Source organism: Prinia subflava, chromosome 2, assembly GCF_021018805.1.
Source record: "Prinia subflava isolate CZ2003 ecotype Zambia chromosome 2, Cam_Psub_1.2, whole genome shotgun sequence".
Classification (NCBI taxonomy): Eukaryota; Metazoa; Chordata; class Aves; order Passeriformes; family Cisticolidae; genus Prinia; species Prinia subflava.
Window position 1 is genome coordinate 48,669,432 of NC_086248.1, and position 27,199 is coordinate 48,696,630.

The 27,199-nt window shown below is 42.4% G+C and overlaps 2 protein-coding genes across 2 annotated transcripts; one reads left to right on the forward strand and one right to left on the reverse strand.

The window, feature by feature from the left end:
- The first annotated feature begins 8,341 nt into the window (after nt 1–8,341).
- Nucleotides 8,342–12,405, forward strand: LOC134547723 (calcium homeostasis modulator protein 6-like). Its single transcript, XM_063391852.1, has 2 exons — nt 8,342–9,397; nt 11,864–12,405. Exons 1-2 carry the CDS (start codon nt 8,864–8,866, stop codon nt 12,272–12,274), a joined length of 945 nt encoding a protein of 314 aa, XP_063247922.1. The 5' UTR covers nt 8,342–8,863; the 3' UTR covers nt 12,275–12,405.
- A 1,480-nt stretch (nt 12,406–13,885) lies between these two features.
- Nucleotides 13,886–27,192, reverse strand: LOC134546768 (trafficking protein particle complex subunit 3-like protein). The gene is made up of 3 exons (XM_063389859.1): nt 26,810–27,192; nt 18,298–18,483; nt 13,886–17,251 (listed from the first exon to the last, which is right to left on the reverse strand). The coding sequence occupies exons 1-3, from the start codon at nt 27,068–27,070 to the stop codon at nt 17,132–17,134; spliced, it is 567 nt and encodes a 188-aa protein (XP_063245929.1). The 5' UTR covers nt 27,071–27,192; the 3' UTR covers nt 13,886–17,131.
- Between the last annotated feature and the right edge of the window lie 7 nt (nt 27,193–27,199).

Here is a 27,199-nt window from a genome sequence, read left to right on the forward strand (position 1 = left end):
AAACATTGACATACATTTTTTCACCAAACATTCCATACTTAGTCTAGCTTCGTACCTACTTCCAGTTGGAAGGCATCCAAGGAGGTGGAACACTTCTAAAATCATGAGTATAAAACCCCCTGGTTTCCCACTTCACCTTCATTAAAACTGTGACATAGGACACAAGGAATGCCAGGAAAACTGGGTCCATTGGATATGCCCAGGAAATGCCAGTGAAGAAAGCTTGAGGAGTGTTGGGGCATGGAAACTTCCTACACTGCCACACTGCTGTGAGAGTAAGCTAGATGAATTTGCCCTGTAGCAAGAGGCAATAGAAGATCAACTTATGCATTTCTTTTTATCCCTAAAGAACAGGATTGTCCTTGGGATGAGAGATTGAACTCTTTGGGACATGCTATGGAAGGCCAGGTTTCTCCATGATCTAGTAAAGATGCTACAGCATTTGTAGTAGACCTTTACTATTAATTGTAGTCTAGAACTGTATTCACTACTTGTCCTTTTTTATATGGCATAAACCTTTGTTGATCAAGTAAAGTAATTGTATTCTTTCACTTATTAAGTTTGTCATGGAGTTTCCTCTGGTGGACCCAACTGCAGCTTGGTAGCAATGGGAAAATGGGCAGAGGACCAGAGTCCCTGGGAGGGCACTTGAAGAACTCTGCCTTTAGGGAAGCTAGAGGAATAGAAGATGTTCAATAATACTATAAATTACAGCTGCAGAATGCCAGGCAAATAAAATTACAATGATGATGGAGTGTTTGAACATCACAGAATAAATGAGGGCAGATCAAGAGACTTTGAAAGTTACTACTAACATAAAATATAGGCAACTGGTAATATTTTCTCCTTATGTCCCACATATAATTCTTTCCTTTTGAATCATGTCTTCCCATTGAAAAAAAAAATGGAAAGTGCACGCACAAGTGCTGTTGAGTGTAATAGAGTTCAGCCTTTAATACAAGCAAGACATGGTTACTGTAGAGCCTAACACAGCTTGTACAGTTGTGGTGAGCTGAAACAGCTTGGGTATTCTGTAGCTAAGGATTAGATTGATCAGCAAAAATATATGAGCAAGGGAGGTTGAGGATCAGAAGCCAGAAACTTCAATTCTTTGACAACTTTGAAAAGGATAGAGTCTCAATTCTTGGGTTGCACTACTGTTAGAAAAAATTCTATAAGAAACAAAATTTTGGCAGCAAAGGATCCTGAGAAGGGAAACTACAGACAGTGGTGTACTATCTTGAACTGAAGAACTAGTTGATTTGTTCAAATTTAAAAAGAGACAGAAGGATAAACTGAATGGAAAAGTACAGAGCATGTTTTATAGCACATGACCAGCCACCATTAGGACACGCACACCAGAGTGGAACCGATCAAATCTTAGAACAAGGGGGAATGTCCTTAAGATGAAAGAAGGCAGATTTAGATTAGATATCAAGAAGAAATTTTTTACTGTGGAGGTGGTGAGGCTCAGGAACAGGTCATCCAGAGAGATTCTGTCCCATCTCTGGAAGTGTTCAAGACCAGACTGGATGGGGCCCTCAGTGCCCTGGTCTAGTGGAAGGTTCCCAGCACAAGGCAGGAGGGTTGGAACTAGGCAATCTTTCAGCTCTCTTCCAACCAAGACCATTCTATGATTCTAGACTCCATGAACTCAGCTATTCAGCAATTCCAAGGCAGCAAAATGTGATGGTATAACCTGAAGAAAGCAAGGACACACGGAATACAAAATATCTGTAATAAAAGTATAGAAATAGTTTGGGTTTAATGCACGTAAATTTGCAAAGTAATTTTATGGTATATAATTTTTCAAAGTAAAAAAAATAAGGCGGAGCTTTTCTTTCTAAGAAGTGGCTAGTTAACTACCCAGGGTGATTTGCCTGATTAGTCTTAACTATAATCTGCATCACAAAGGCTACTTAATTTCATCATAAAACACAACAAATTCTACCTTTCTAATCCTATGCTTTTATAGGATACTTTCTTATAAGTTCAGCAAATATTTGTCACTTAATCTGCAAGCAGTGTTAAAGAATCACACAGATTTGTTTATGGCTCATATAGACTGTAAAACCCTCGTGCAGCTGGTGGCTATGGGACATCTGGACTGGGACAGGGGACCTTCCCCATACAGAAAGGAGACCTGTAGTGGACCCATAGTGTTAAAAGAGCAGCAGTAAATAATGGCAAGGGACAATTAGTGACATGGCTTAAGTGACTCTGTTCCAGAGCTCAGCTGTAAGAGCCTTCTTCAGAGCCATGCTTGGTTTTCCCGACCTGTTTCCTTCCTGCCTGTTAAAATTCATTTTCAGCCAAAACCTGCTAATAAATGTAATGCCTTAAAATAGCTGTATAATGTATGCAAATGCTTGTAAGATGTGCAGGCACAGGCACAGTGCTACTTCTTCAGCTGCTGTTCTCCTAAGTATTAGTACTACTAATGATTTATGTGGTGCCACTGAGCTGTGTGACGCTTCCTAAACTTGTAAGAAGGATGGTTCCACCATAAAGTCACAATAACTTCCTCACTTGCACAAAGTGATGCAATGGGCCTCTGGGGGAAGTCAATCCAGCTGGAGAGTAGGTGCAGATCTGCTGGTGGACAGCACCTCCAACATGTTAAGCATTGATTTCACCTGGAATGGGACAAAAGGCATGACAAGAATTTTCCTAGAATAAAAAGCCTCACTATCCATGTGTCTTTCTGAACGGAGGAAATGTAGCTCACATCTCTCAGATGAAGAAGCAAGTCCAGTTCTCATAAACAGAAAAGCAGTGCAGAGGTGCTCTTTTCCATTGCAACCATGAATGTGCAAGACATTAGAGAATTAATATGAAGAGGAGTTGAGCTTTATAAGACTACGGAAAGGAATTTAGGACAGGATGGGCCCTGGATGTAACAGCTGGAAAGAGCAGGACTGGGAGGAAAACAAAACCAGTCTTTGGCTATTCTGAACAAGTAGAAAAAGTTCCAGAAAAATAAAATTAAAATAACCTACTGTAAGGACTTACTAATATCCCTAAAACAAGATCTGCACATTATGTACTGATAAAGCCCTTCAGTGTGCTTACACACACTTACACGAGCTGCATTTATGACCAGTATCATGCCTTTAATGGAACCACAGAACTAGTTCAAACTACAGCTTTTGCCACTTAGAAAATGTCTGAGAATCATTCTTCTGCAAATGCAAGGGTAGAAGTTAAAATGTCAAGGAGAAAGGAAAATTTATAAACAAGTCCACTTGTTGTCAGCTCACCTCTTCATTTTCATAAAAAATATTTCAAAGTAGAAAGATGTTTCAAATTAAAAAAATAATATTTTGTTCTACGAATGTCCATCATTAAAATTCTCACATTGTTCCCATCCCCCTTGGGAGACATGACATTTAATGCAAATCAATGTAAAAACAACCATTAAAGTACAACTCTGGGTCCTTTAACAGAAAACTGTTTTTCAGAATACTTGCTGTATAATGCTTTCCAGTCGTTGTGGCAATTACTAACAAGTTATGATGTTCTCTATGTGGCAACTCACAAACAAGTGTTTATTTAGAGGGCAAGAAAGAGCTGCCCTGGGAGAAGAGAGCTCTGAGTGAACGGGGGCTCTATAACTCCCTGGCCCCAAGGCTCCTCACACCCATGAACCCCCTTTGGCTGCCCCCAGCTCCCAAAGCTGCCACCAGCTGGGCTCACCCTGCCCACTCCTGCACCCCACTTGCCTGCCAGCACAGCTGCTCCCCCACTTCACAATTCGGGTGGTCTCCCCTCATCCTCCACTCTGTGAATATTTACTGCAAACATGTTTTCTTGGAGGAGGGTTAATCCTTTTTCATGCAGAGCTCCCCTCCCTTTTTCCAAGAAACTTCTTCCTGAAATTGTATTTTATTATAGAAAAATAAAAGACTACTAAAATTAGGCTCAGAAAGAGGAGTAGCAGGGTTTCTTGAGCTCTGTCTTTCCCCTGTGTGCTCATAATCTGTTCCAGAGAGTTGCCTCTGGTCCTTTGCCTCTCTTGTTCAACCAGTGGCTCTTGGAGTCATCCCATGTCCCTGTCTTTGTCAGGATGTGTCCTTGCAGCAATTTCACATTGTGTCTGGTTTTTCTGCCATGCTGACAGAGAAGCACAGAATCATCCAAGGCTTGTGCCAGAAGGGTGCTCAAAGATGATCCAGTTCCAACCCTCCTGCCATGGCAGGGACAATTTCCACAAGACAAGGCTGCTTAAAACCTCATCCAATATGCCCTGGAATGCTTCCACTGATGGGGCATGTGCTAACACTTTTTGGTGAATTCTCATTTCACAATTTACTAACCTCTCTCTCTAGCGGCCTCTAAGTAAACATCAAGGGAGCAATACTTACCAGTAATGCAATGTTATTCTTGATATTTACAAATGAACAGCTGCTTTGAAGAATTGAAGAGATACTTTCTTAATCTGCCTGATCAGAAAGCAAAATGGCATGTCTAATTTAGTATAGAAGAAATGGTGTTCCAAGTGAATCTGTGCTCGTTTGAAAGCAAAACCAGTGAGAGACTCCAAGTCAGAAATACAATTTAATAGGAGAGAAAAATAGTAAAATAAAAAAAATTAAAAGCAATAGTACAAAAGACCTCCGACAGAGTCAGAATACAACCCGACACCCTGTTAGTTAGGGTGGTGGTAGCAGTCCAGATGAAGCAGTCTTGTTGAAGCAGTGATCCTGTAGAAAGATCTGGTAGCTCTTGTCCTCTGGGAATCCAGTGGGTAAGGCCTACTGTGCTGTCCCAAATACCAGATTGTATCCAGGTGGGAATGCTTGGCTCCTCCCCCTGGGTGGAGCATCTCACTGTGGGCTGATATCATTCTATGAGTCCTGCAGGGTCCTTGATTGCCCATTAAACAGAGATGGCTCCAGAGGGAGTTACCTGTGAGTCATGGAGTGAGGCCTTGATGGCCCATTAACAGAAGATAGTCCCAAGGGAGGGCAAGGGAAACACTGCCCCACCTGCTTCCAACAGCTCCTGAAGATGGTGATAGAATACAAATTTTGGGCACATCTTACACTGTAACCTAGGACAGAAACCAAATACTACTTTCATATATACACTGATAGCTTGCTGAGGTTATCGCCCAAGGACTGAAGAGCTTTTTATTATAATGTATATCTTCTTAAAGTATAGATTCATGGATGATAAAAAACATCCAGAAATTATTTCAAGGAAATATAAAACAAATGTCAGTATCTCTTTGTAGGCAACTGTGATTCAGTTGCATCTTCAATGCTCTGGAAATCTGGTACACTTCCTCTTTCCTCTCCTGTAAAAAATGATACCTGAATTCTAGAGAACAGTTCAGGTGGCAACATGGATTGTCAGGTGATTGAAGAGACGAGGTCTCCATGGCTTGCATCATGAAGTCAATTTTATTGAACACACTGCTGGTTTACATACCTCTCAAGCCTGGGCTAAAAATAACTACTTGTTTAAACAATAACAACCACATCTATGTTTCTTAGTAACATTGCTAAACTATGGGCTAGCACAGACTTGTACAGGCCTGTACTGTCTTGCATACATACATACTCTTCCTCCTTCATGGTCTTGCCTCGACTTGCCGGGAGTTGTTGCCCCCTAGCACATCTGCTTCTGTAATGAATTCAGCAGTACTTTGAGTCCTCCTTCTTAGCTCTTTTCCCACATTTCTCTCTTCTTTTTTCCACCAGTAAACTCTCTTTTGTGGACTTCTTAATCAGTCTCTAAACACATTGTAAAACATATGCCAAATAAATCATCATAAACAATAGTACGGCTAAAATGTAAATTCCTGTTTTAAGTAAATGTTTAAGCCAGCTAATAAGCCCTCATCTCTTAAGGATGTCCAAGCCAGTCTCTATCATCTATAGTTCTTAGTTTGGTGACACAATCTCTAAAGGCCTGTAGCATGGGTAGATTAAGAGTGGTCACATAGGTTCTTGCAACACAAGCCTTCAAAATCTTCACATCCATGTCCTGGTAGTCCTACTTCTTTTCCTGTCTTGGTCACGAGGGCTGGATGGCAATTAAATAATTTTTCTTTTCTGTAGGCCTCATTTTCTTGGAGGCAACTGGTGTTTGTCCAGATGAGCAGGTAACTGCCCTATTGGTGATAAAACACATGCATACCTTCTCCCTAGGTTAGTAAATTAGCTAGGCCTAATCATTGTACACTCGGTTAAAAATCTTGACATAGAAACTTTTAAAAATTGCCTCTGTACATGCAAATCTTTAAAGCAGTATCACTCTGGTAGGGATCAGATTTGATTTTGTTTGATTTCAGTATTTTTAGTGTCAATATTAATGTAAAGGTTCTTAAAGAGCCATACTCCCCTCTCGTTTGCTTTTTAACAATATGTATGTCTCTCATCATGAACATGAAGGCAACATAAAAAGCAAAAGAATATGTGACAAAAAAATAAACTTACACTAAGTAAAAATAAATCTAATAATATATGCAATTAGTAGTACATAAGAGAAAAAAATATTGATTTCAAACAATGCATTATCAATTCCTTAAATACTGTACCATTACCCAGAGTCTGCAATAGCTAATAAGCCTCATTTCAAGGTGAGGGCTTGGAGAACCATTTCTGCGTAAGATTTCCAAGTTCACTTTAAAAGAGCTTCTAGCTATTATAGCTATCAATTTAGCAAGTCAAAATGACTTGATTACAGTATGGGTGCAGAAAACCCCTGGAGTTTTTGCAAAAAAACTGGGGGTTTTGGCATACTTCTTGTCTAGCTAAGGCTAGGACTTGGCCCAGGGTCCAGGCCTTAACTGGAAGAGTCTCCCTAATACATTTTAAAAACTTCTCCGTGATAGTAGTTAGGAAAGTTTCTTAAAATAATGCATGTCTTGGAGATAGTTATACAACAGTATGTAAAGGTTTGTAAAGCAACTGGCTTTGTTACTTATGTTTAACTAAGCAATAATAAAGCAAAAAAAGGCATTAAACAGCTTACAACTAATAACAATCATCATATAAAATTGTTACTCATTTTTCAATGCTACCTATGAAAAATAAAACAGTAAAAATTATTCTTATGTCTATAGCAAAATAGTGGTAGCTCATAATTTAAATGAATACATTTTAACAAAAATTCATTTAGGCTTTATGTCATTCATTTGTATAGCAAAAGATTTATATCTTATCATTTAAACAAGTATATTTCAACAAAACTTACAGTTAACACCATTAAAAATAAACAGCAATTATTCTTAACAGGAATTAACTTATTTAAACTGTATTATTACAAAAAAGGACTAAAAAATTGTCATGTAACAATTAAACATCAAGGTAAACAATGTGCAAGTAAACAATTGTACTGACATAGCAGCAACATAAATTTATCAAAGCGATTAAACTGCTGCAGCTTTTTAAAATTGCCTGTACAACAAATTTGAGTTTGGCTTAACAAAAGTAATGGGATATAAATATTAAAAAGTAAAACAATAAGAATTTAGTTAAATAACTTGGTTCGGTTAGTGGGAATGTAAAACTGACATTTGCATACAAACAGTTACAAAATCAAGGGTTTAAATTATTCTAAAAATTAAGCTACTGTTTACTATATTTGTGGTCTGTCAATATACTTAAACTGTTTTGATATTAAGTCTAATTTTAATTTAAATAAGGCAAGGAAAAATAATTATACTTGAATTATTATATAGCTATTCCAAAAATACTAACAATAAAATTACCTTGTTAAAACTATGAAATAAAAAGCAACCAACTGGTAAAGCTGAGACTGCAGTTTCATATAGTAATTACAGCTAAGTCTGCTACAGATAAGATTCAAAGTTTGTCTTTAACATGAGCAAAAGCATGTTAAATTTATGACTTAACCAAGTACTCCCAGTAAATCATGCCATCTTGCTACGTTACCGATATGTAGAAAAACACCCCATCCACACAAACATCCTTGAATCTTTCCAGTAAAAATCATGTTAAAAAACATAAATCATTGGTTAAAGTTTAACAGTTTCATTTAGCAGCACATCTTCCTCTGCAGCAGCTCAGCACTGAGAACGGCAAATCTGCTGTGAGCCCGGCAGCCACCTGAACCAGCGTTGCCTGCTCTGGAGCCTCTGTGCCATCCTCTCAGCTGCCCAAAAAGCTGAAATGGGAACTGGGAATTTTCAAATCCCTGACCTCCAAAACAACCTTTTTTTTTTTTTTTTTTTTTTTTTAGCTTAGCAGGCCCTGCCCAGCAAGACTCAAATCCTCAACAAGGTTCAGCTGCAACAAGGTTCAGCTATTCTTCCCTTTGGCAAAGACAAATAAATCCATCACTTAATGTACTTTAAAGAAAAAAAAAAAAAAGAAGTAAGAGTTAAATAATTTCCAACATAAATACTTGAAAAATATAGATTGATTATCTTGAAAAAATGACATGACTATGACTATACTTGAATTTTATTCCATAAAAAAAGACATATTGTAGAGCTAAAAGTAGGGCAGGATAAAAACCTGTATATGGTTTTGGGTGGTTTATCTCACATTTTATTCCCACTTTGAATCTGATGCCTCACTGAAAAGATGATGAGGTTTAAGCCACTGCTAGTTACAATCCACATGTGGGCAAACACAAATTACTTTTATAGGAACAAATCTCCTCATTGTTTTGCTGTTGATAACTGGAGTGCTTTTCTGATGTGGTCTCTGCTTGACTGTGCAGTGACTTATTTCCTCTATGAAGAGCTGTTTCTGTGCCTTACCACATCACCACCAAGAGAAACTGAAAGCCTAACAAGCCTCTCTAAGCTGTGGGAGCTGCAGGACACTTGTCTCTCTTCTTTTCTGACAGAGATTTTGCTCTTCTCAAAGAAAGGAGAGGCAGAAATATGAATGAGCTACAAAAGGTAGTGGATTTCTGCATCCGCCACCAGACCATTCTGGGTTGCAGCACTGTGTCCCTGCTGACAGTTGCCAGCGAGCGGATCTTCTCATCCGTGGTGTTCCAGTGTCCCTGCAATTCTGGGAACATGCTGTATGGTTGTTCCTTCCTCTTAGTACCTGCCTGTGTCCTCTTTCTGCTCGGCTTCATGGTGAATCCCAGTACATGGCACCTGTTGACAGGCATGTGCTCTCAGGAGAAGCATCCCCACTGCAGTACCTGGGAAGCCTGTGCCCACTTCTGCCAGGTGCTGGTGCCGATGACAGCCAAAGCCTCGGTGGCCCCGCTCACCTGGATAGCGGTGGCCCTGCTCGGAGCCAACTTCTACGAGTGTGCAGCCAGTGGGAGCAGTCTGCTGGAGAGGTTCTTCTGTAAAGACACTGGAGCTGACTGCCGAAACCAGCTGCTCAAAGTGCCTTGTGATGAGGAATTATCAGCAAATTTTACAAGTGGACGACTCAGCCTTCAGGCACAGTCCCAGGTAAAGCCTCACTGCTCTTCTCCCACTCTGAGCTTCAACCCTGGCTGCTCAATGTGTAGTGGTGCCTGCTGGGGACTGTAAAGCTGTCCTTGTCTCTTCTGTTATATAATATCATGTGCTAAAAGCACACAGCTACCAAAAATTCATCATCAAAAAAGCAGTAACAGAAAAGCAATTGGTGTATTTTTATGATACTTTCTGGGTTTGCATGTTTACATGGTAATGGTTTGGCACTGTCATTTACAAAACCTCATGGGCAAGGAACCAGCCTAGAGAATGACACTTTTCACAGAAAATTTTCTTCTCAATTAACTTAGACATGGTGTGAGTTCCTCTCATGTTCCATTTTAATGTCTCTGAATACCTCAACCTTCTGCAAACAGGCATTAGTTGAGGGAAAGCTGAGAACACTAACATTGGGGAAGCTGATGTCTCCTTGCAACACAGTGGTTAAAAGGAGATGTGGAAAGTGAAACAAATAAGAACAGCTTGTTTGACTATAAATGTCAGTGCTTAAAAATCTTAATAATTTCACACTTTCATTCTTCAGTATACCGGTTTGAGAGCAAAAGTAGCGAGACTTCAAGTCAGAAACACAATTTAATAGAGAAAGAAGAAACAAACACCAAAAAAAGGTAAAAAAAAATGCAATAGTACAAAGGACCACTGGCAGAGTCAGAGCACAAACCTGACACCCTGTTAGTCAGCGTGTTAGAAGCAGTCCAAAATAAGTGCTCCTGGAGTGACAGATGTGGCTCTATTGCAGTAGAGAAATCCTCAGGAAAAGCGTCCAGTCTTTCTCTGGGAATCCAGTGGAAACAGGCTGCCTTGGTGTTTGGGATCGCAGGTTTTATGCCGGTGGAAAGGCTTTGGCTCCTCCCACTGGGTGGAGCATCTCATAATGGAATGAGGTACTGTTATCAGTCATGTGAGAGGCCTTAAATGGCCCATTCACAGGTGATGTCCCTCGGAGGAGGATGGGTGGAGGAGGAGATAAAAAGGCACTGCCATATCTGGTGTTATCAGGTGTCCCATTAACAGAAGGCCTCAGCTCTCTTCCCCCTCCTAGAGTTACAAGAGATAAAGAACAGTACCTCCCAACCAGTTTCAACAAATGAAAATAGAATACACTTTTTTTGTTACATTTTTCAACCCAAGACATACAAGAATAGTTAAATTATATATCTGACTTGTTAAAGATTCTTGTTCTTAAGGCAAACTGCATGACCAAAACTGTAACAGTTCTGCACTGTTTTTTGTTTGCTTCTTCGGCAGCACTCCAGGTTTTGTTTCTACATTTGTGGGGATTTTGTCTTAACTCCAGCAGGAAAAACAAGTTTCATAACTTTTTCTCAGGAAAACATTAAGAGTTGGTTATAGGAGTTAAGTTTATAGGAGTTTATAATTACTTGGATTTTTGTGTATTCCTGTTTAGTACAAATGCCTATTAAAATAAAAATGTGGTTTATTTGGTAAATACTTACCATGCTGCTTCTCCAAGAAAAAGGCTGGAAAGGGCCAAACTCTATACCATTGATTTTAGATAGGGTAAGAAAGGAGCAAAATCAAGGAAGACTTGATTCCTGACATTGCTGTGCAATCAAAGAAATATCCAGTCAAACAAAAATAGAAGAATGTGGGTGCATTTTTATTACTGACCACTGTTTTTAATATCCAGTCTACTTTCAACAAAATTAAGGACAAAAAAGAACACAAACTCCTTCTTGTTCAGCATTCGATACTCTTTCATTTGATGAAAAAGTCATCCTGAGGTAAAAGGGCACGTTGCAAGATCTCTGCCTGGAGCTTCCAGCTGAGTACCCCTGGGTAGAGGAGGGATCTACTAGGATCTACTACAGCATCTACTAGGACACTTGGTTTTGATGGGACTTCTAAGACTCGTCTAAGGATGTTAAAATCAGGTGGAAAACAAGAATGAATTCCCATAGGCAATAGCCACATCTGTGTCCTGCCTACAAAACATACAGGACACAACCTTTCCTCTGTGTTGTGCAAAAAGTAGCTGCTTTTGCAGACTCAGACATCAGGGAGAGTAGCTACACTCCATGAGGACAAAGCCAGCAGGAGCTCTGATTTGCAGCATGAAGCAGACAGAGGGATTCTGCAGCCTCTGTAGTATAAATGTGACCACAACTGCAGAAACTGGTGGTCAGTATCTTGCCTTAAAAGTTCAGAAAGCTGGATATAACTGAATAAATAAAAAAAAGTTAATTAACTTCTGTCCATCTTCCCTGTTTTTGTATTGATCCTCAATCTGACGAGATCAGATGAGGAATACAGAAGCTCTGTGTGTCTGGCTGAATTGCATGCATGGGACCCTCTCTTTGGCAGCAAGCAGACAGTTATGTGCACTCTGGGGTGTCTTTGCTTACAGTTTTCATATTTCTTCATATGAAACATATGACCATGCAAAACCACCATTAACCTCTGTATCCTTTTTCCAAGCTGATAGGATGGTTCCTGATAGCCAGCATCATAACTATGGTACTGATTTCAACATGTGTCAGGCACTGTTGCTCCCCGGTCAGCTATCTTCAGCTCAGATTCTGGGAAATTTACTCAAAAAAAGAACAGGAACTCTTTGAGATCAAAGCCAAAGAACATGCAACCCAGCTGGCAGAAAGGAATACAACTTGCTTTTTTGAAACCGCTGATCCAGAACCATTTTGTACTCCCAGCAATGAAGACTGGCAGAAGATTTCAAACCCGTATACCATTAATTCACATGAGCAGTATTACAGCATGATACACAAGTACGTGAACACCAACAGGGGCAAGGGCATCAAATTCAAGGGAGGTCAGGATCGCACAGATTCTACAAATGTGGATGGGAATGAAACCCAGTCAGAACTTTAAGAGTTGTAATGGAACAAATCCCGTGCAATGCTGGCAGTCTTTTAAATTTACTCATATAAGTAGAATCTTTTTCTCTGCTCTTACTGAAATGTATGCAAGGTGAAAGCTGTTAGTTGTAAATCTCAGTAGATTTGCTTTTAAATACATTTTAATCCTTTTGCTAAAATACATTTAAATAGGAGTTTTCTTCTGGTGTTATCTGTTGGAATCCATGTTTCCATGGGTCCTCCACAGGGAGTGAAATGTGAAGGGATTAAATTAAAACCTTTAGAAAAATTAGAATATATAAAGCCATATATGCATAAAGTAGAAATCTAAGCCTCAGTTTTAAGCTTCACATGCCCTAAGTGCCTAGTTGTTAGTGTAGAAGTACAGAGCTTCAGGCCTAGTGAGAGAGTTTAGACACAACCAAAATAGAGTACTGTTTATAATTTTTGGTATGAATTTTGCGCAAATAAGATAAAGTTTTTTACATATGTTAAGATATAGTTTTTCACATAACAAGATAGAATTTTTATGCACAGTAAGATAGAACTTTTACGCTAGTTAAATAGAGTTTTTGCACTATTAGATAGATATGCTATATGCGTAGGTTTTTGATGCTTTTCATAGTTTTTCATAGTTTTACGAACTTAGAAAATTGCACCTAGATTAGGTAGTGTGTAGATAAAGATAGGAATATGCATTTGTAACTTCTGGATAAAAGCCTCTGGGTTGGAAGTGAAGGTATTGATTGATCAACCCGATCTGTTGATCCAACCTCCACCTTCTGCAGCCTGAGGAAGGAGCCCTGCCAGGGAGTCGAATGGGATTCTAAAGGCACCATCTATTGTAGTCTCTGTCGCCTGGATCAGGGCCCTGGGGTCCCGTCCCTTCCCTTTCCCCCTTGTGGCGTTTGCCCCGGAACTCTGTTCGGGGCTGCCAGGGACTCTGCGAGGGTTCGGGACCCCGGGACCCCTTTCCTGCCACTGTGACCCTGCGGCCGGGAATTCTGCCGGGTTCAGAACCCCTTCTTGCCTCTGCGATGCCCATGGCTGGGACTCTGGAATTTGGGACCCTGGGACCCCTTTTTGCCTCTGCGACCCCGGGACCCCCTTCCTGTCCCTGCGATCCCGCTGCCGGGAACTCTGATGGGTTCGGGATCCCTCACTGCCATTGCCACCCTGCAGCCGGGGACTCTGTGCGGGTTCTGAATCTCGGGGCTTTTTCTGTCGCTGTGATCCCTGCAGCCAGGACTCCTGTCTGGGATCTGTGATCTTGTGATCCCTTTCTGTTATTCCCCATGGCTGGAAACCCTGCTTGGGGTCAGGAGACTGGAGGTTGTTTTTACCTGGAGGCTGTTATGTTCAATTCTATGTTTTGATTATTGATTTACTGGAATTTTCTTGCTAAGATTTTATACTCAGAGACTTTATACTTATAACCGATTGTAAGACTGTAAGACGGCTCGTTCAGGACTCTTGCACTTTCAGATACATGCTTTCATATAATAAACAACTCTGTTTAAGACCTAAAAATGTTCTTAGACCTTTAAGACCTATAACACGTAAAAACGGCCTCGGCAGTTGTCCATTAAGAAGAGTCATATGTAAAATAATCTGCATCCACAAAGATGTCAACACCTGTTATGTCAAATCATTACCAAAACCTTAAAAGCACTTGGCACGTGAAGTGACAATACCAAACCCTATCAAAGAGACAAAAAAGGAATGGAGGATTTGATCAGATATTCATCTTACCTTATTAGCTCTCTCTTTACAATGAAGCTTTCAATGATGCTTAGAGCAAGCTGTAGATTAAAAAATTAGCTTGTCTTGAGGGGTTAGGCGCATGCATAACATGACGGTGTAGGTGAAGCTTCTATATGAACAAACATTAAAAGCACATTCATACATTCAAAGACAATAAAGATCTGCAATCCACATTAGCAAGTTGTAATATTCTTCTCAAACAACATCATATTATAAGAAATAAAGATACAAGTTTTGAGTGAAGCATAATAAAGTTCACTTTTCTTCTGAAAAGCTGTTGTTTAAGAGAGCATTTTAGATATGTAAGTCCGATTGTTTGGTGTGGTCTATTTGTTTCCCCCTCCCAGAAATTCTCTCTTCCTACACAATAAACTCAGAAATTATTCAGACAGAAAGACAGGAATCCCAAGAAGTGATTTGTTACATTTGTTTTGCAAGGAAGGAAGAAGGGAAGAGTATCTTAACTAGCTGAATGTAGCAACCTTGGAAGCTTCTTTCTCACTGTCAACTAAAAATATAACACATCAAGGCAAAACAAGATTTAATTCTGCATGTAGAAAAGCGTTTCTAAAAATTATTCATTGCAGTCACTGACTTGCTCAGAGCTCCTTTGCTTCTGAGAAACTTGATGATTATGGAGTACCTGTGCAGGCTGGGGCTGACCTCTTAGAGAGCATCTCTGCACAGAAGCACCTGGCTGTGTCGGTGGCTGGCAAGCTGACTATGAGCCAGCAGTGCCCCTGTGGCCAGCAGGGCCAGTGGTGTGCTGTGGTGCACTGGCAAGAGTGTGGCCAGCAGGTCAAGGGAGGTGATGCTCCCCCTCTCCTCAGCCCTGCTGAGGTCACATCTGAAGTGCTGTGTCCAGTGCTGGGCTCCTCACAACAAGGAAGGCCAGGAGCTACTGGAGAGGGCCCAGCAGAAGGGCCACAAAGGTGATTTGGGTCTGGAGCATCCCTCTTGTGGGGAGACACTGCAGGAACTGGGCCTGTTTATTCCGGAGAAGAGAGAACTGAGAGAGGATCTCATTAATACCTCATAAATTGGGTGGCAAGAGGAGGGTGCCAGACTCATTCCAGTGGTACCCAGCAACAGGACGAGGAGCAATGGCCACAACCTAAAGCATAAGATGTTTCACTACACCATGAGAAGATTTTCTTTACATTAAGGGTGGCAGAGCACTGGCACAGGCTGCCCAGGGAGGTTGTGGAGTTTCCCTCCTTGGAGGTAATCCAGACCCACCTAGATGTGTTCCTGTGTCACCTGCTCTAGGTGAACCTGCCTTGTCAGGGGGGATGGACTAGAAGACCTTCAGAGGTCCTTTCGAACCCTAACAGTTCTCTAAGAAAACAAGGACAATGTAGGTCCTTCACTTTCAAAATAATAAAAATAATTAAGAAAAAACCCAAATAGAATATTTGGTTAGTGTTGGTGGAAAAAGTAAAAATGGCTATTGCAAATAAACAACCTTTGTTGTGGTCAGCTACACGTCCATCTCGACCAACTGGCCATAACCAGCAGAAATTCCAGTGAGGGCTTTTGCAAAAGCAGTGAAATCAGACAAATTCCACAATACATTTCAGCTCTAGGTTTAACAAAGTAATATAAATTACAAAAAGAAAGAAAAAGGAAAAGAAAAAAAAAAGGCAGGGAAACTTGTTAGTGGTTCTAACATATTGTCACACGTACACGCTGCCACTTCTTACTGGTGCAGGTAACAGCAGTTGGGCTGAGACCAAGGCTGGATACAAAGAGTTTTGGTTTTGTTCCCTACACAACTGCTCACTAAAATTTGCTCACTTCCATTATGCTGTGGCACCACAGAGCCACACTACTTAGACAAAGGGAGAGAGATTATCATGAGGACTCTACAGGTCTGGAGAGAATGAACCCAGGGTAAGAGATGCTCCCATCTGGCATGATAAAGATGTGAACAGACTGAGGGGAAAATAGGAGAAGGCACAAAACACAGTGTAAAATCAGAGTTAATTCCGGGCTAGACTGAACTTAGTTGCTGGTATTTCAGCTTCAAACAAGCGTTTTTGTGAGGAGAGACTAAGCTGGCCTTGTGGGTAGGGTGTTGTGCTAGGACCTGGGGTTTTGTCCAGCCCTTATCCAGACATCTTGCATTACACCAAACAACTTTAAACTTTTCCTATAACTTGGGTTTCTCTCAGGCTGCTCCTTCGCTGCTTCCCAGTTGTGGTAACAAATCCACTGCCAAGAGGAAGATGATCAACAGCAGGTGGTGAAGGCCAGGCAAGAGCAGAAAACACGAACACCAAAACAGTTTTGTGACAATCTCAGAAGTTTAATTCGAGCTTCCTTAGACAGGTACAGATCCACAGTGGCTACACACTAAATACATCATGCTCTGTTCAGTTTGGTCACAAGATCAGGGCTCTTGGAGAGAAGGCTGACATGAAAAGGCCCATGGCTTGCAGAGACACAAGCACTGCTGCAGTTGTCAGAGTGCTGCAGCCTGGGGTGTGCACAGGACTGAACAGGAGTGCCAGCAGCACTGCAGGTGGGGCCTGAAGAGCTGGAAAGAACACAACCAGCTCCTGCCATCAGTGAACACCCGTCCCTCCCTGGTTTCAGAGACAGCAGGATGTCCAGTGTGCAGGACAATGAATGGCAAAGCATTACACATCAAACGTGTGAGTGAGACACTGCATACAGCAATCCCAGCAAGTGAATCCTTTAAGGATAACAACACACAGCCAGGAAAATAAAGCACCTCTAGCAGCCATGCTTTGAAAAATTAGTGGCAAAGTCTGAAAAGGTCACCACCTTGGCCTGAAAACTGTTGGTATACAGATAAATATTTAGCACACACTAAATACGGAAGTAAAGCTTCCATTAAGTTCAAGAGCCTGGGTATGTGAGAAGGAAGGGCAGATCATTTGCATCTTTTTTACTGATCCCTGTGTCATGACAATTAACATTGCTGCCCCCTGCTCTGCCCCTCCTCTCTGCTGCCCAGCTCTCTTCACCTTTCAACCACATAACTGGTGCAGCTGACTCAGCAAAGCCATTTTTACCCTGTCTTCTTTTGAAACAAAAGGCACAAAATGTCCCTCAGCAAGGGTTTCTCCCAATATTCCTTTCATTTGTTTCTTCTGTGCTTTCTGTCTTCAGGCTTCCTTAAAAATGTAATTCCTATTTCTGTCACAGCATCACCCTTCAGCCTGTCCTGCAGGAAGGAAACTTCTGCTGCTAAGTGAACCTAGAAAGAATCAGATCTGATCAGTTCAGCAGAGAAATGCCCAGTTTTGCACCCTCCTCCGGCATAATGAGCTTTTTCTCTCTCTTACCACAAGAGGACTCCCTTTCTCAGGTTTCATAAGAAACAGATCTCTAGACTGTTTTAAAATAGCTTTCCCAACTAAGCTGATACAAAGGAAGGTTATAGACACTAGAATTTCGATAGCATGTTACCCTTCTTCCCGGTGCTTTGTTTTCTTCTGAGACCCTAAATTCAATACTTGATGATTTTGTAATCACAGAATTTCCTAGTCATGTACTAAGACTTATGACGTAATACTTTTGTTAATTAGTCTGGTACCAGATACTATAATTCTGAGACTGATATATACACATAACAGTGCGGGATTGAGGTTTTTGTCTCTTGAAATACATGTCAAATTGGATACTGACAGAAAAATAAAGCAGCCTAAAAGTAATCTCCCTGAAGAAGCTCTGCAGGTCAGAAATTTTCAAATTATGCCCTTCATTTATTTCTTTGCAAAAACCTTACATTTAAGAACAAAATTTGGATTGCCATCTTATACACTTCTGATGCTTTGGTTTTAACATTATACTCATCCACACTGTCTTTCAGCTGGTACCACAGTCACCTGAGAAGATTATTTTTTTTGAAGTATTTGCAAAGCATCAGGGAGGACTATCACTGGCTACAGCTGTGCAGAGAAGTGAGAAAGGCTCCAGGAGCAGTGGAGGAGCCCAACATGCCCCTCTGTGCCTCCACTTCAAGGGTTCCCTGGTTCCTGCTCCCACCTGGCTTTGGCACCCAAGTCAGCCACTGAACACACTGAACAGCCAGGCAGGGACAGTGTGCAGGTGAGCTAATCCAGGTGCTTCTCTGCCTCAGGATCCAGCTTCAGCCTTGTCCTCTTTTATCTAGACATAGACATTTAACCTGAGAGGTTAAACAACTCTGTATTTCCTACTCTTATCAGAACAGGGCACTGTGTTTTCCTGGCCTTCTGCGAATTAACAAAGGATGGTGAAAACAGATGTGCACTTCCTTACCATTTCCAGGGCCCCTCGAATCACCCCACAGAGGAGGTTACAATAGCAAAGCGATGCTCGTTCCGCTGGCAGCTCCTCCACAAAGTCCACCAGTGGGTTTTTGTCCAGGATTAAGGAGAATTCATTCCCTGTGGCACTACTGCAGCTCACACTAGGGGTCACCCCAAGGTACATCTTGAAAGCAACCTGCAAAAGAACAAAACTCTGCTGCTTAAATGTGTTGTGGGCAAACCAGAGGTGAAACTTTGGAAAGCAGCATCCTGTATGTGATAAATGTCTATCACTCGTTTTTTTTTAAATTTATGAATATTTAATAAAGAATAAAAATTGGTTACAAAAATATTAATACAATAATAAAAGTTTAAAAAAAAATTTCAGAGACAGGACAAATAATGAGACAACAAGAGCAAAGAAGGCAGCCCGGGCTTTTGTCCCCCCTCCCTCCCAGACAAAGGCTAGGAAGGAGAAGGGCCCCGAACAAAGAGAAGTCTTCTTTTTTAAGCCTTCAGTTTATGACTATTCATATCTTACGTAAAACGAGTAATTTTCAGCTGTTTCTTGTCACAAAAGTTTTCTGTTAATTAAAAGAACGCATGAGAGCATACGTCCTTGAGAAAGTTAGGTTCTGTGGATAAGAGGCCATAAATTCTTCTTCACTAGAAGGTTTAGAGGCCTCTGTAAGGTTTAGGGGCCTCTGTGAATGTTATCTCTGTGCTGAGGAATTTCTCTTCTTGAGCAAAAAAATATAACACACATACACAGCTTCTATTGTACTATAACTTACTGTTAATTACAAAACTACATTCACTATATTATTCTAATGTTAATATAGTATAACTTTTCTATCTATCAGATTACATATAGTAAATATCTGCGTAGAGCCACATATACAATATGCCTTTTTCACAATCCCTCCTCTTTCTTGTTATAATACATTGGCTCGAGCGGATATTTACCGCTCTCTTGCATCCCTTCTATGTTTATTTTCTTCATAAATCAGTCTAGCTTTTTGGAGGGGGTCTTCTACTTTATTTTGTTTCCTTAATACTATAATCTTTTGCACCGTTTTTTTGTTGTATCCATCTTTTGATCTAAGGTTACTAATTGCATACCTTGAACTACACTAGTGATTAATCTAATAAAACAAGGGATCAAGCAAGGAAAGAATATTAAACTAGCTGTAGCACATAAGAGGAAAAAGCCTTGTTTCTTTCACCATTCTACTCCTAACACATTATCTCACCAGCTGGTACTTAGCATGGATTCCCACTTCTGAACTGGTACATGGGTGATTTTTCTGATATCATTGATTATATCTAGGATAGTATCTCCATTATCATCTATTTTTAAACAACAATCTGATGTATTGAATTTTCCACAAACGCCCCCTTCTTCAGCTAATAGGTAATCTAGTGCTAATCTGTTTTGATACACAGCGGCTCTGATTTGAGTTTGTTGCCTGGATGTTAATTCCATTGCCAGACCAGTTTTGTTTGTTATTATTTCTACGACTGTTTGAAGCCTTATGATACAATTTAACATATAAATGGGAGTTCGATATCTCCAACTCCCGTCTTGTGCCCAGGTGGCTGGCCCTTACGTTTCCAGTATGCGTGCAGGGGGCCACTCATCCTCTCCCCAATTTTTTTTATAATCTTCCAATTATATCTCTCTTGCTTCTTTTTAGATCTTTATAAACTAGTATCCCTAAGTGATCGCCTTCAGGTCCAGGCAAAAGAAAAAAATCCTGGTTGTATGACACCCAGAGTACAGCTCCCTTTCCACTTGTGGGGGGGAGTTTTGGGCTAAATCCTTTGCTTTACTCTCAGTAATGTGGGTGAAACACATCTATTTGTCCCCTTTTGCACATTCACTTCCCCTTAAATTTTCCGCAATCCAATACTTTTTCCTATTGTGTATGCAGTTTCCCAGTTTGGAGGGGTTATAACAGTGACTGTTGATATGAGTGTGAGAAATAAAGAAGGAGCCTCGGTGTCTTTTCCATATACAGTTTTTGGTAACACTTGTAGCATGGCCGGGTCGACATCCCAAAAGGGAAGAGCCAGAAAATGAGTGACAGAACCAGGAGAGGTCCAGTATGGCTTATACTCCCACCTCCCATGCCTATGGGGTTGCAGCCCACAGCAGGTGTATGTGATCTTCTCGGTGGCGATTATAGAGGCCAATCTGGTCTTGCCCTCTCCTCTATTGTCACTTTCTCTTAGCTAATTTCCAGGCAAATCGTTCTTGACACTCCTTAACCGTGGTCTCCCACTTTTCCTCAGCCACCTCTCGTTCAACAGGCACTAATAATTCCCATCTACACAACAAAGTTATTATTTTAGTTGTTTCAAATTCTGCTTGGATAGGGGGCTCAGGTGACACCCTACACTTCATGCAACGAGAGTGTTGTTTGGGTGAACTACAGTACCAATTTTTCCCACAGCTCAAACACATTTAAACCAACCAGCATGTCCAGTATTTGGGTGAATCAAACAGGGTATTTGGCTTGGCAATATATGAGGTTGTAATTCCCCCTCCTCTTTATATAAATCACAGGCTAAGGCAAAAACACAGGGGTTTTCTGTCCGAAACAATCTCGATCCTCCTGTCTGTGGTGGAAGTATTCCTCCCCATGGAGGGTACTGGAGGTGTCTTAAAGTTTTCTCAGGTGGTATTTGAAACCACTGATGCAAAACTCAGTCTAAGTTTTCAGTCAGGTGTGATCCTGCGTATGTTTCCTGGATCATGTGGATCTCCCCAGTTCATCACCTCTCATTCCCGTTTTAGGGTTAATTTCGTATCACCCGGTTCCGATGATATTGTCCACTCCTTAGGCTTTTCCACAGGTCCTTTGATTCTGCTGGCGTGGATCCACCCTCGTTCCCTGGTCCGGATCGCAGCCTCAGTGCCAGCAATACCTGAAAAGGACCTTCTCATTTTGGAGTTAGAGATATTAATCACAACAATTTTGATATGGTGCAATTTATAATTCCTTTGAATTGCATTTTGGCACACATAATCTATCTGTGTGTGCACCATATAGCTGACAGAAACGGCAGCATATTAAATTGATCATAGGTTTTAACAAAATCTTGGAATACAAGCTGTACAATGCTAAAATACTGTTATAAATATCACACCTAAGTTTTATAGGATAACTAAAAAAATGGTCCTGTCTTAGTCTGAAAGACAGGTATCTGCCACAGAAAAGCTGGAGCCACCCTTGTAATGAAGAATTCAAATTCTCTCCCTCTGAATTATTGTAATTTTGAAAATTAGGGGCCTCTCAGGCGAAGATCTGGGACTATAATAATAGTTCCTTTCTGGTGTGTATACACAGGTTAACAAACAACACCAACCCCAGCATTATTGACAAACAGAAGCAGAACTTAGGAACACTTCCCCAAGGACACCCTGGGGCTTCTGGGATTTCCCTCTTGGGGACAAAGATATTCATTCTCTTCTTAGACCCCAATGCTCAGAGGGGCCTAAGGTCAGGGGGGTCCTGGTACAGCTGCCTCACAGCTTCTGTTAGGGTTTTCTTACAAAGCCAGAGCTGCTGGGCCTGGGGTCCCCAAAGCTTGAATTAATTGTTGTAACACCTTTGATGTAAAGTGTGTTCCTCTGTCTGAATCTATTTTATTAACCATCTCACATCTTGGAATAATTTGTTTCAAAAGGGTTTTACTTACCACATTAGCAGTAGCCTTGGCAGTGGGAACTGCCTCCACTCAATGAGTTAAATGGTCTGTTATTACTAATATATATTTCCATCGTTGAACTTGAGGAAGTTCTGTAAAATCTACTTGGATACTTTGAAATGGTCTAAAGGCTAATTCCTTACCTTCCAGTGTAGTTCTCCTCATTATCTTTTTATTTTATCCTTTGACAAGTTATACATCTTTCAGTTATCTTCTCTGTTATCTTACAAATCCCAATGTATTCATAGTTTCTTAGGAAATAATCACACAAAGCTTGGGTACCTCAGTGAGTTTTCTGATGCATGTCTTCTAATATTTTTCTAGTAAGTACTTTATTAAGTAATTGCCTTCTATCAAGAAGTTTCTGTTTCTTTGATTCATCTGGTTTACCTCTTATCTCCTTCAATTTTTTTTCCTCTGTTTCACTAAATTCTGGAATTTTCAATTTTCCTTATTTGGAGTTAATATTAACATGAACCTTTTAGCTTCATTCTCTGCTGCACCTTAGCTTCCTGGTCTGCCAAATTATTTCATCTTTTGGAGCCACTCTTATTTCTAATTTCACTTGTAATTCTCATCTTAACAAATTACTCCTTGTTCCTGGGACTAACTAAACATCTCCTATCTAAATTCTGGTATCTTTCTATATCACCACATCCCTGATGACAGGCAAAAGTCTCTTCTTGCTCCTGCACTCCATCACATCTTTACTTACACCATGCCTCTCTGAAATATCTACCAAACAAATTCTTCTTGCTTTTGTACCTTCTACAAATTCTAACTCTTCCTCCTGTCTGCATCTTCTAAAATATAACATAGACTAAGCAAATAATCTAGTGAACACTAATACTTCTCTTTCTTCACTCCTCCTCCTTCAACTTTCACACACATTCATTCATCAACTGTAGAAGAGACACTTAGAAAGCACTAAACACTGACTTCACATGGCCAAGCTCTCTCTCACTAAGTGAAAAACGCTTGAAAAAAAAATGTTAGCACATCAAGCAGCAGTCATTTAAAAAAGCACAGCTTCAGACACTGTCTCCTTTCTTCCCAAAAAAAAAAACTTACAAGTCCTTCCTAAAACATCCCAGAACACATGCACGCTGTCTGAATTTTACAGGCTACCGATTTAAAAGAAATTGAAGGCTAGCGCATGAGAAACACTGAAAAAATCTTTAAAACTTCTATGACCCGAGTCTTTTAGTCATAAGGAAAAGGGCAGCTGCGGGCGCTGATAAGCGAGCTGGAGGAGGGGCGGGCAGGGAGCTGCGCGTCCCACGCGCGGCTCGGCGCCGCCGCCTCCACCGGGCAGCCCCTCTGCCATGGCACGGCTGTGCGGCCGCCCGTCTCCCTTTCTTCCTGAGATGATCTGCATTGACTGCGGTTTCCAAGGGAACGGCTTCCCCAACAGGAAGTGGGGAGCTCTGGAGGACTGATCACTGAGTTTTTGGTCCTCCAAGGACGGGGCATGGGCGGGGTCTGCCACCGGAATTCCCGAAGGGGAAGCAATTTCCGGTCTCCTCCATGCGGCCGCGCTTTCCGCATGGCCCACGCTGGCGGGTCCAGCCGCCTCCGGCAGTCAACGCCCAGCACCACCGGAGCTGGAATCGCTATTGAGGCAGCTAGGGACCGGACCAACCCGCCACACGCCGACAGCGGAGGAACCGCCGCCGGGAAGGGGGGAAGGGGGGGGGGGGGGGAGCCCGCTGCCCCGCCGCCGCCGCCGCCGCCGCCGCCGCCGCGAACGGGAGGGGGGTGACGGGGAACCCGCCGCCGCCGCTGGGGGGGGGAGGAGAAGGAACCAGCCGCCCTGCCGCCGCCGTGTCGCAAGCGGAGGGGGGCTCGCCGCCGCTGGGGGGGGGAGGGGAGAGGGAAAAGCCCCCCCCCTCGCGCCGCAAGCGGAGGGGGATTCACCGCCGCTGCTGGGGGGAGGAGGGAGGGGAACCGGCCGCTCTGCCGCCACCGCCGCCGTGGGGGGGGGGGGACCCTCCAGGGTCGGCTAAGCCACCACGCGGCCACCCCCCCGCGTGGCTCATGGCGACCGTACTCGCCGCTTCCAACAAAAGCAAGGCAGTGGCGGCAACGCTCAGCGCTGCCAAAACAAACTAGCAAACAAACAAAATACTGGGAATGAGGCTAAAAAAGCCTTTGCGGGAAAATAGCGAGAGGGACCGGGGTGGGGGCCGGGTACCGACTGAGCCGCCGCTGCGAACAGCGAGGGGGGGGGGAGGGGAGAAACCGGCTGGGCTGCCGCTGCGAACAGCGGACTCTTGCCTGGGATGGAAACTGGGGCAGAAACAAGCGACAAGCCAGAACCTGGGGCAAGCACTGGGACTGAGACAGGCACCAACACCGGAGCCGGCAGTGCAACTCCCAGGGGACGATCTTAGGGTGGTATCTCTGTCGATGATTTCTCCCCACTGGACTTCTATCCCTTTTCTTTCAAAATTTTCTCTATTCTACCCATCCCTGTCTCTGTTCACCTTCCCTTTTACCCCCACAAAAACTACTTTTCTTCTTTCTCCCATACTATTTCTTAATACAATTTATCTTCTCTGAGGAACTATAATAAAACTTAAAATTAAATAAAAATCTACACTTTCTATACTTTCATTCGTCCACATTCACTCCACTCTATTTTTCACTTAATCTCACACACTACAAAACAATCACAACTACAAGGTACCTTTTACTTTCCACACACTTTTACACTCTTTAACCTGGCCAGACAATGCCCTTCACAAAACCCTCAATCTGACAGTGTTGGGGGGTTCTCCCTTCCCAACCTCAGGTGCTCTTGGGTTTATTTCCTAGATTCTGCAGAATTTAACATAACCCTGGATGTCTCGGAATTGCTTCCTCCAATCCAGCTGGTTATCAAAACCCTCAATCTGACAGTGTTGGGGGGTTCTCCCTTCCCAACCTCAGGTGCTCTTGGGTTTATTTCCTAGATTCTGCAGAATTTAACATAACCCTGGATGTCTCGGAATTGCTTCCTCCAATCCAGCTGGTTATCAAAACCCTCAATCTGACAGTGTTGGGGGGTTCTCCCTTCCCAACCTCAGGTGCTCTTGGGTTTATTTCCTAGATTCTGCAGAATTTAACATAACCCTGGATGTCTCGGAATTGCTTCCTCCAATCCAGCTGGTTATCAAAACCCTCAATCTGACAGTGTTGGGGGGTTCTCCCTTCCCAACCTCAGGTGCTCTTGGGTTTATTTCCTAGATTCTGCAGAATTTAACATAACCCTGGATGTCTCGGAATTGCTTCCTCCAATCCAGCTGGTTATCAAAACCCTCAATCTGACAGTGTTGGGGGGTTCTCCCTTCCCAACCCCAGGTGCTCTTGGGTTTGTTTTTTGTTGTTTTTTTTTTTTTTTTTTTTTTTAGGGTCCCCTTTTTCACACACTTTACCTTTTTCCTGGGGGGTTTCTCTCACTCCTTTTTACCATTCACTTTCGTCCCGGTGCTGGCCGCCTCCCTCGCGGGACAACGGAACCGCAGCGTAGGGGACTCCGCACTCGCTTGGAAGGTCTGGGTGTTACCCCAGCCCGCCTCTCAGGCACACACACTTTCAGCCCCCGTTCCGCGCCAAACGCTGCCACCCCCAGTCCCAGCAATTCTTACCACTCCGTTGTTCTTGGGTCTTTATTCTTCGTGCACACTTTGATGTTAGGAGCTGGTTACCGCGGTTTTTAGGGAATTCTTTCCCTTCTCTTTGCCTTATTGTCTCCCTTTGTCCTTGGATCTTACCCCTTTCTGGGGTACTCTGCGAGGACCAGAGCCGGGGCCACCTAATGCAGGCGGGACGCGTCTCCCTGGTCTCTAATCCTCCCACAGCACCCGCAGTGGGGTATTTTAAACCGACCTCTGCTACCAAATTGTGATAAATGTCTATCACTCGTTTTTTTTTAAATTTATGAATATTTAATAAAGAATAAAAATTGGTTACAAAAATATTAATACAATAATAAAAGTTTAAAAAAAAATTTCAGAGACAGGACAAATAATGAGACAACAAGAGCAAAGAAGGCAGCCCGGGCTTTTGTCCCCCCTCCCTCCCAGACAAAGGCTAGGAAGGAGAAGGGCCCCGAACAAAGAGAAGTCTTCTTTTTTAAGCCTTCAGTTTATGACTATTCATATCTTACGTAAAACGAGTAATTTTCAGCTGTTTCTTGTCACAAAAGTTTTCTGTTAATTAAAAGAACGCATGAGAGCATACGTCCTTGAGAAAGTTAGGTTCTGTGGATAAGAGGCCATAAATTCTTCTTCACTAGAAGGTTTAGAGGCCTCTGTAAGGTTTAGGGGCCTCTGTGAATGTTATCTCTGTGCTGAGGAATTTCTCTTCTTGAGCAAAAAAATATAACACACATACACAGCTTCTATTGTACTATAACTTACTGTTAATTACAAAACTACATTCACTATATTATTCTAATGTTAATATAGTATAACTTTTCTATCTATCAGATTACATATAGTAAATATCTGCGTAGAGCCACATATACAATATGCCTTTTTCACACTGTAGACGACTTTTACCCCAGGAAAAAGGCAGGGAGAGGCAGACAGGCCAGAAATCAGGTACATTTGTCTCTTCTGTGATCAGCTTGAGACAAAAATGCAAACCTAGAGCCATGTGCTGCTCCAGGAAAACACAGCAGGGAGCTGTTCTTCTTTGATGTGCCTACATTTACAACCCCACACAAGGAGGCTTTACTGTTATCACTCTTCTGCTTTCAGTCTACTTTCAATCATCTCCTACTCCTTTGGGACCATTCCCATCTCTATCAGGTCATTCCCTACCTCACCAGCAGCATTTATAATCACAGCCCAAGATCCCCTGCAGCTGGTGGAGTGCGTGGGGTTTTTTTGCTCCGATCTCCATCTGCAGCTACCTAAAAACACAAACAGCCCACCAAGAACAAGACTTCCAGGCTGCAAACTGCCTGGATTACACAGAGCACCGCTTGCACTCTTTGCGCTGCCGGCGAACGCTGCCGTACATGTGCGGGTGTGCCCTGCCAGCGGCGGGGTCCCGCCAGTGCCGCTCTCCGGCAGTGACATCGCGGCGCTGCCTCGGCCGGGCGTGGGCGGGCGGGAGAGCGGCGGCCGCTCCTCCTCGGGACAGCCCTGCCCCCTGCACGCCGCTGCCGGCGAGGAGAAACCCGCTCGATTTTCACCTCCTCAGTGAGT

What these genes read in the sequence shown, in the direction of transcription:
- LOC134547723 (XM_063391852.1), top strand. Translation starts at nt 8,864, where the DNA reads ATGAATGAGCTACAAAAGGTAGTGGATTTCTGCATCCGCCACCAGACC. An exon ending in GCCTTCAGGCACAGTCCCAG is followed by an intron (nt 9,398 to 11,863) that starts GTAAAGCCTCAC and finishes CCTTTTTCCAAG; the next exon opens with CTGATAGGATGGTTCCTGAT.
- LOC134546768 (XM_063389859.1), bottom strand. Translation starts at nt 27,070, where the DNA reads ATGTCACTGCCGGAGAGCGGCACTGGCGGGACCCCGCCGCTGGCAGGG. An exon ending in TTATAAATGCTGCTGGTGAG is followed by an intron (nt 18,484 to 26,809) that starts GTAGGGAATGAC and finishes GTTCTTTTGCAG; the next exon opens with GTTGCTTTCAAGATGTACCT. An exon ending in TTCGAGGGGCCCTGGAAATG is followed by an intron (nt 17,252 to 18,297) that starts GTAAGGAAGTGC and finishes GATTCTTTCTAG; the next exon opens with GTTCACTTAGCAGCAGAAGT.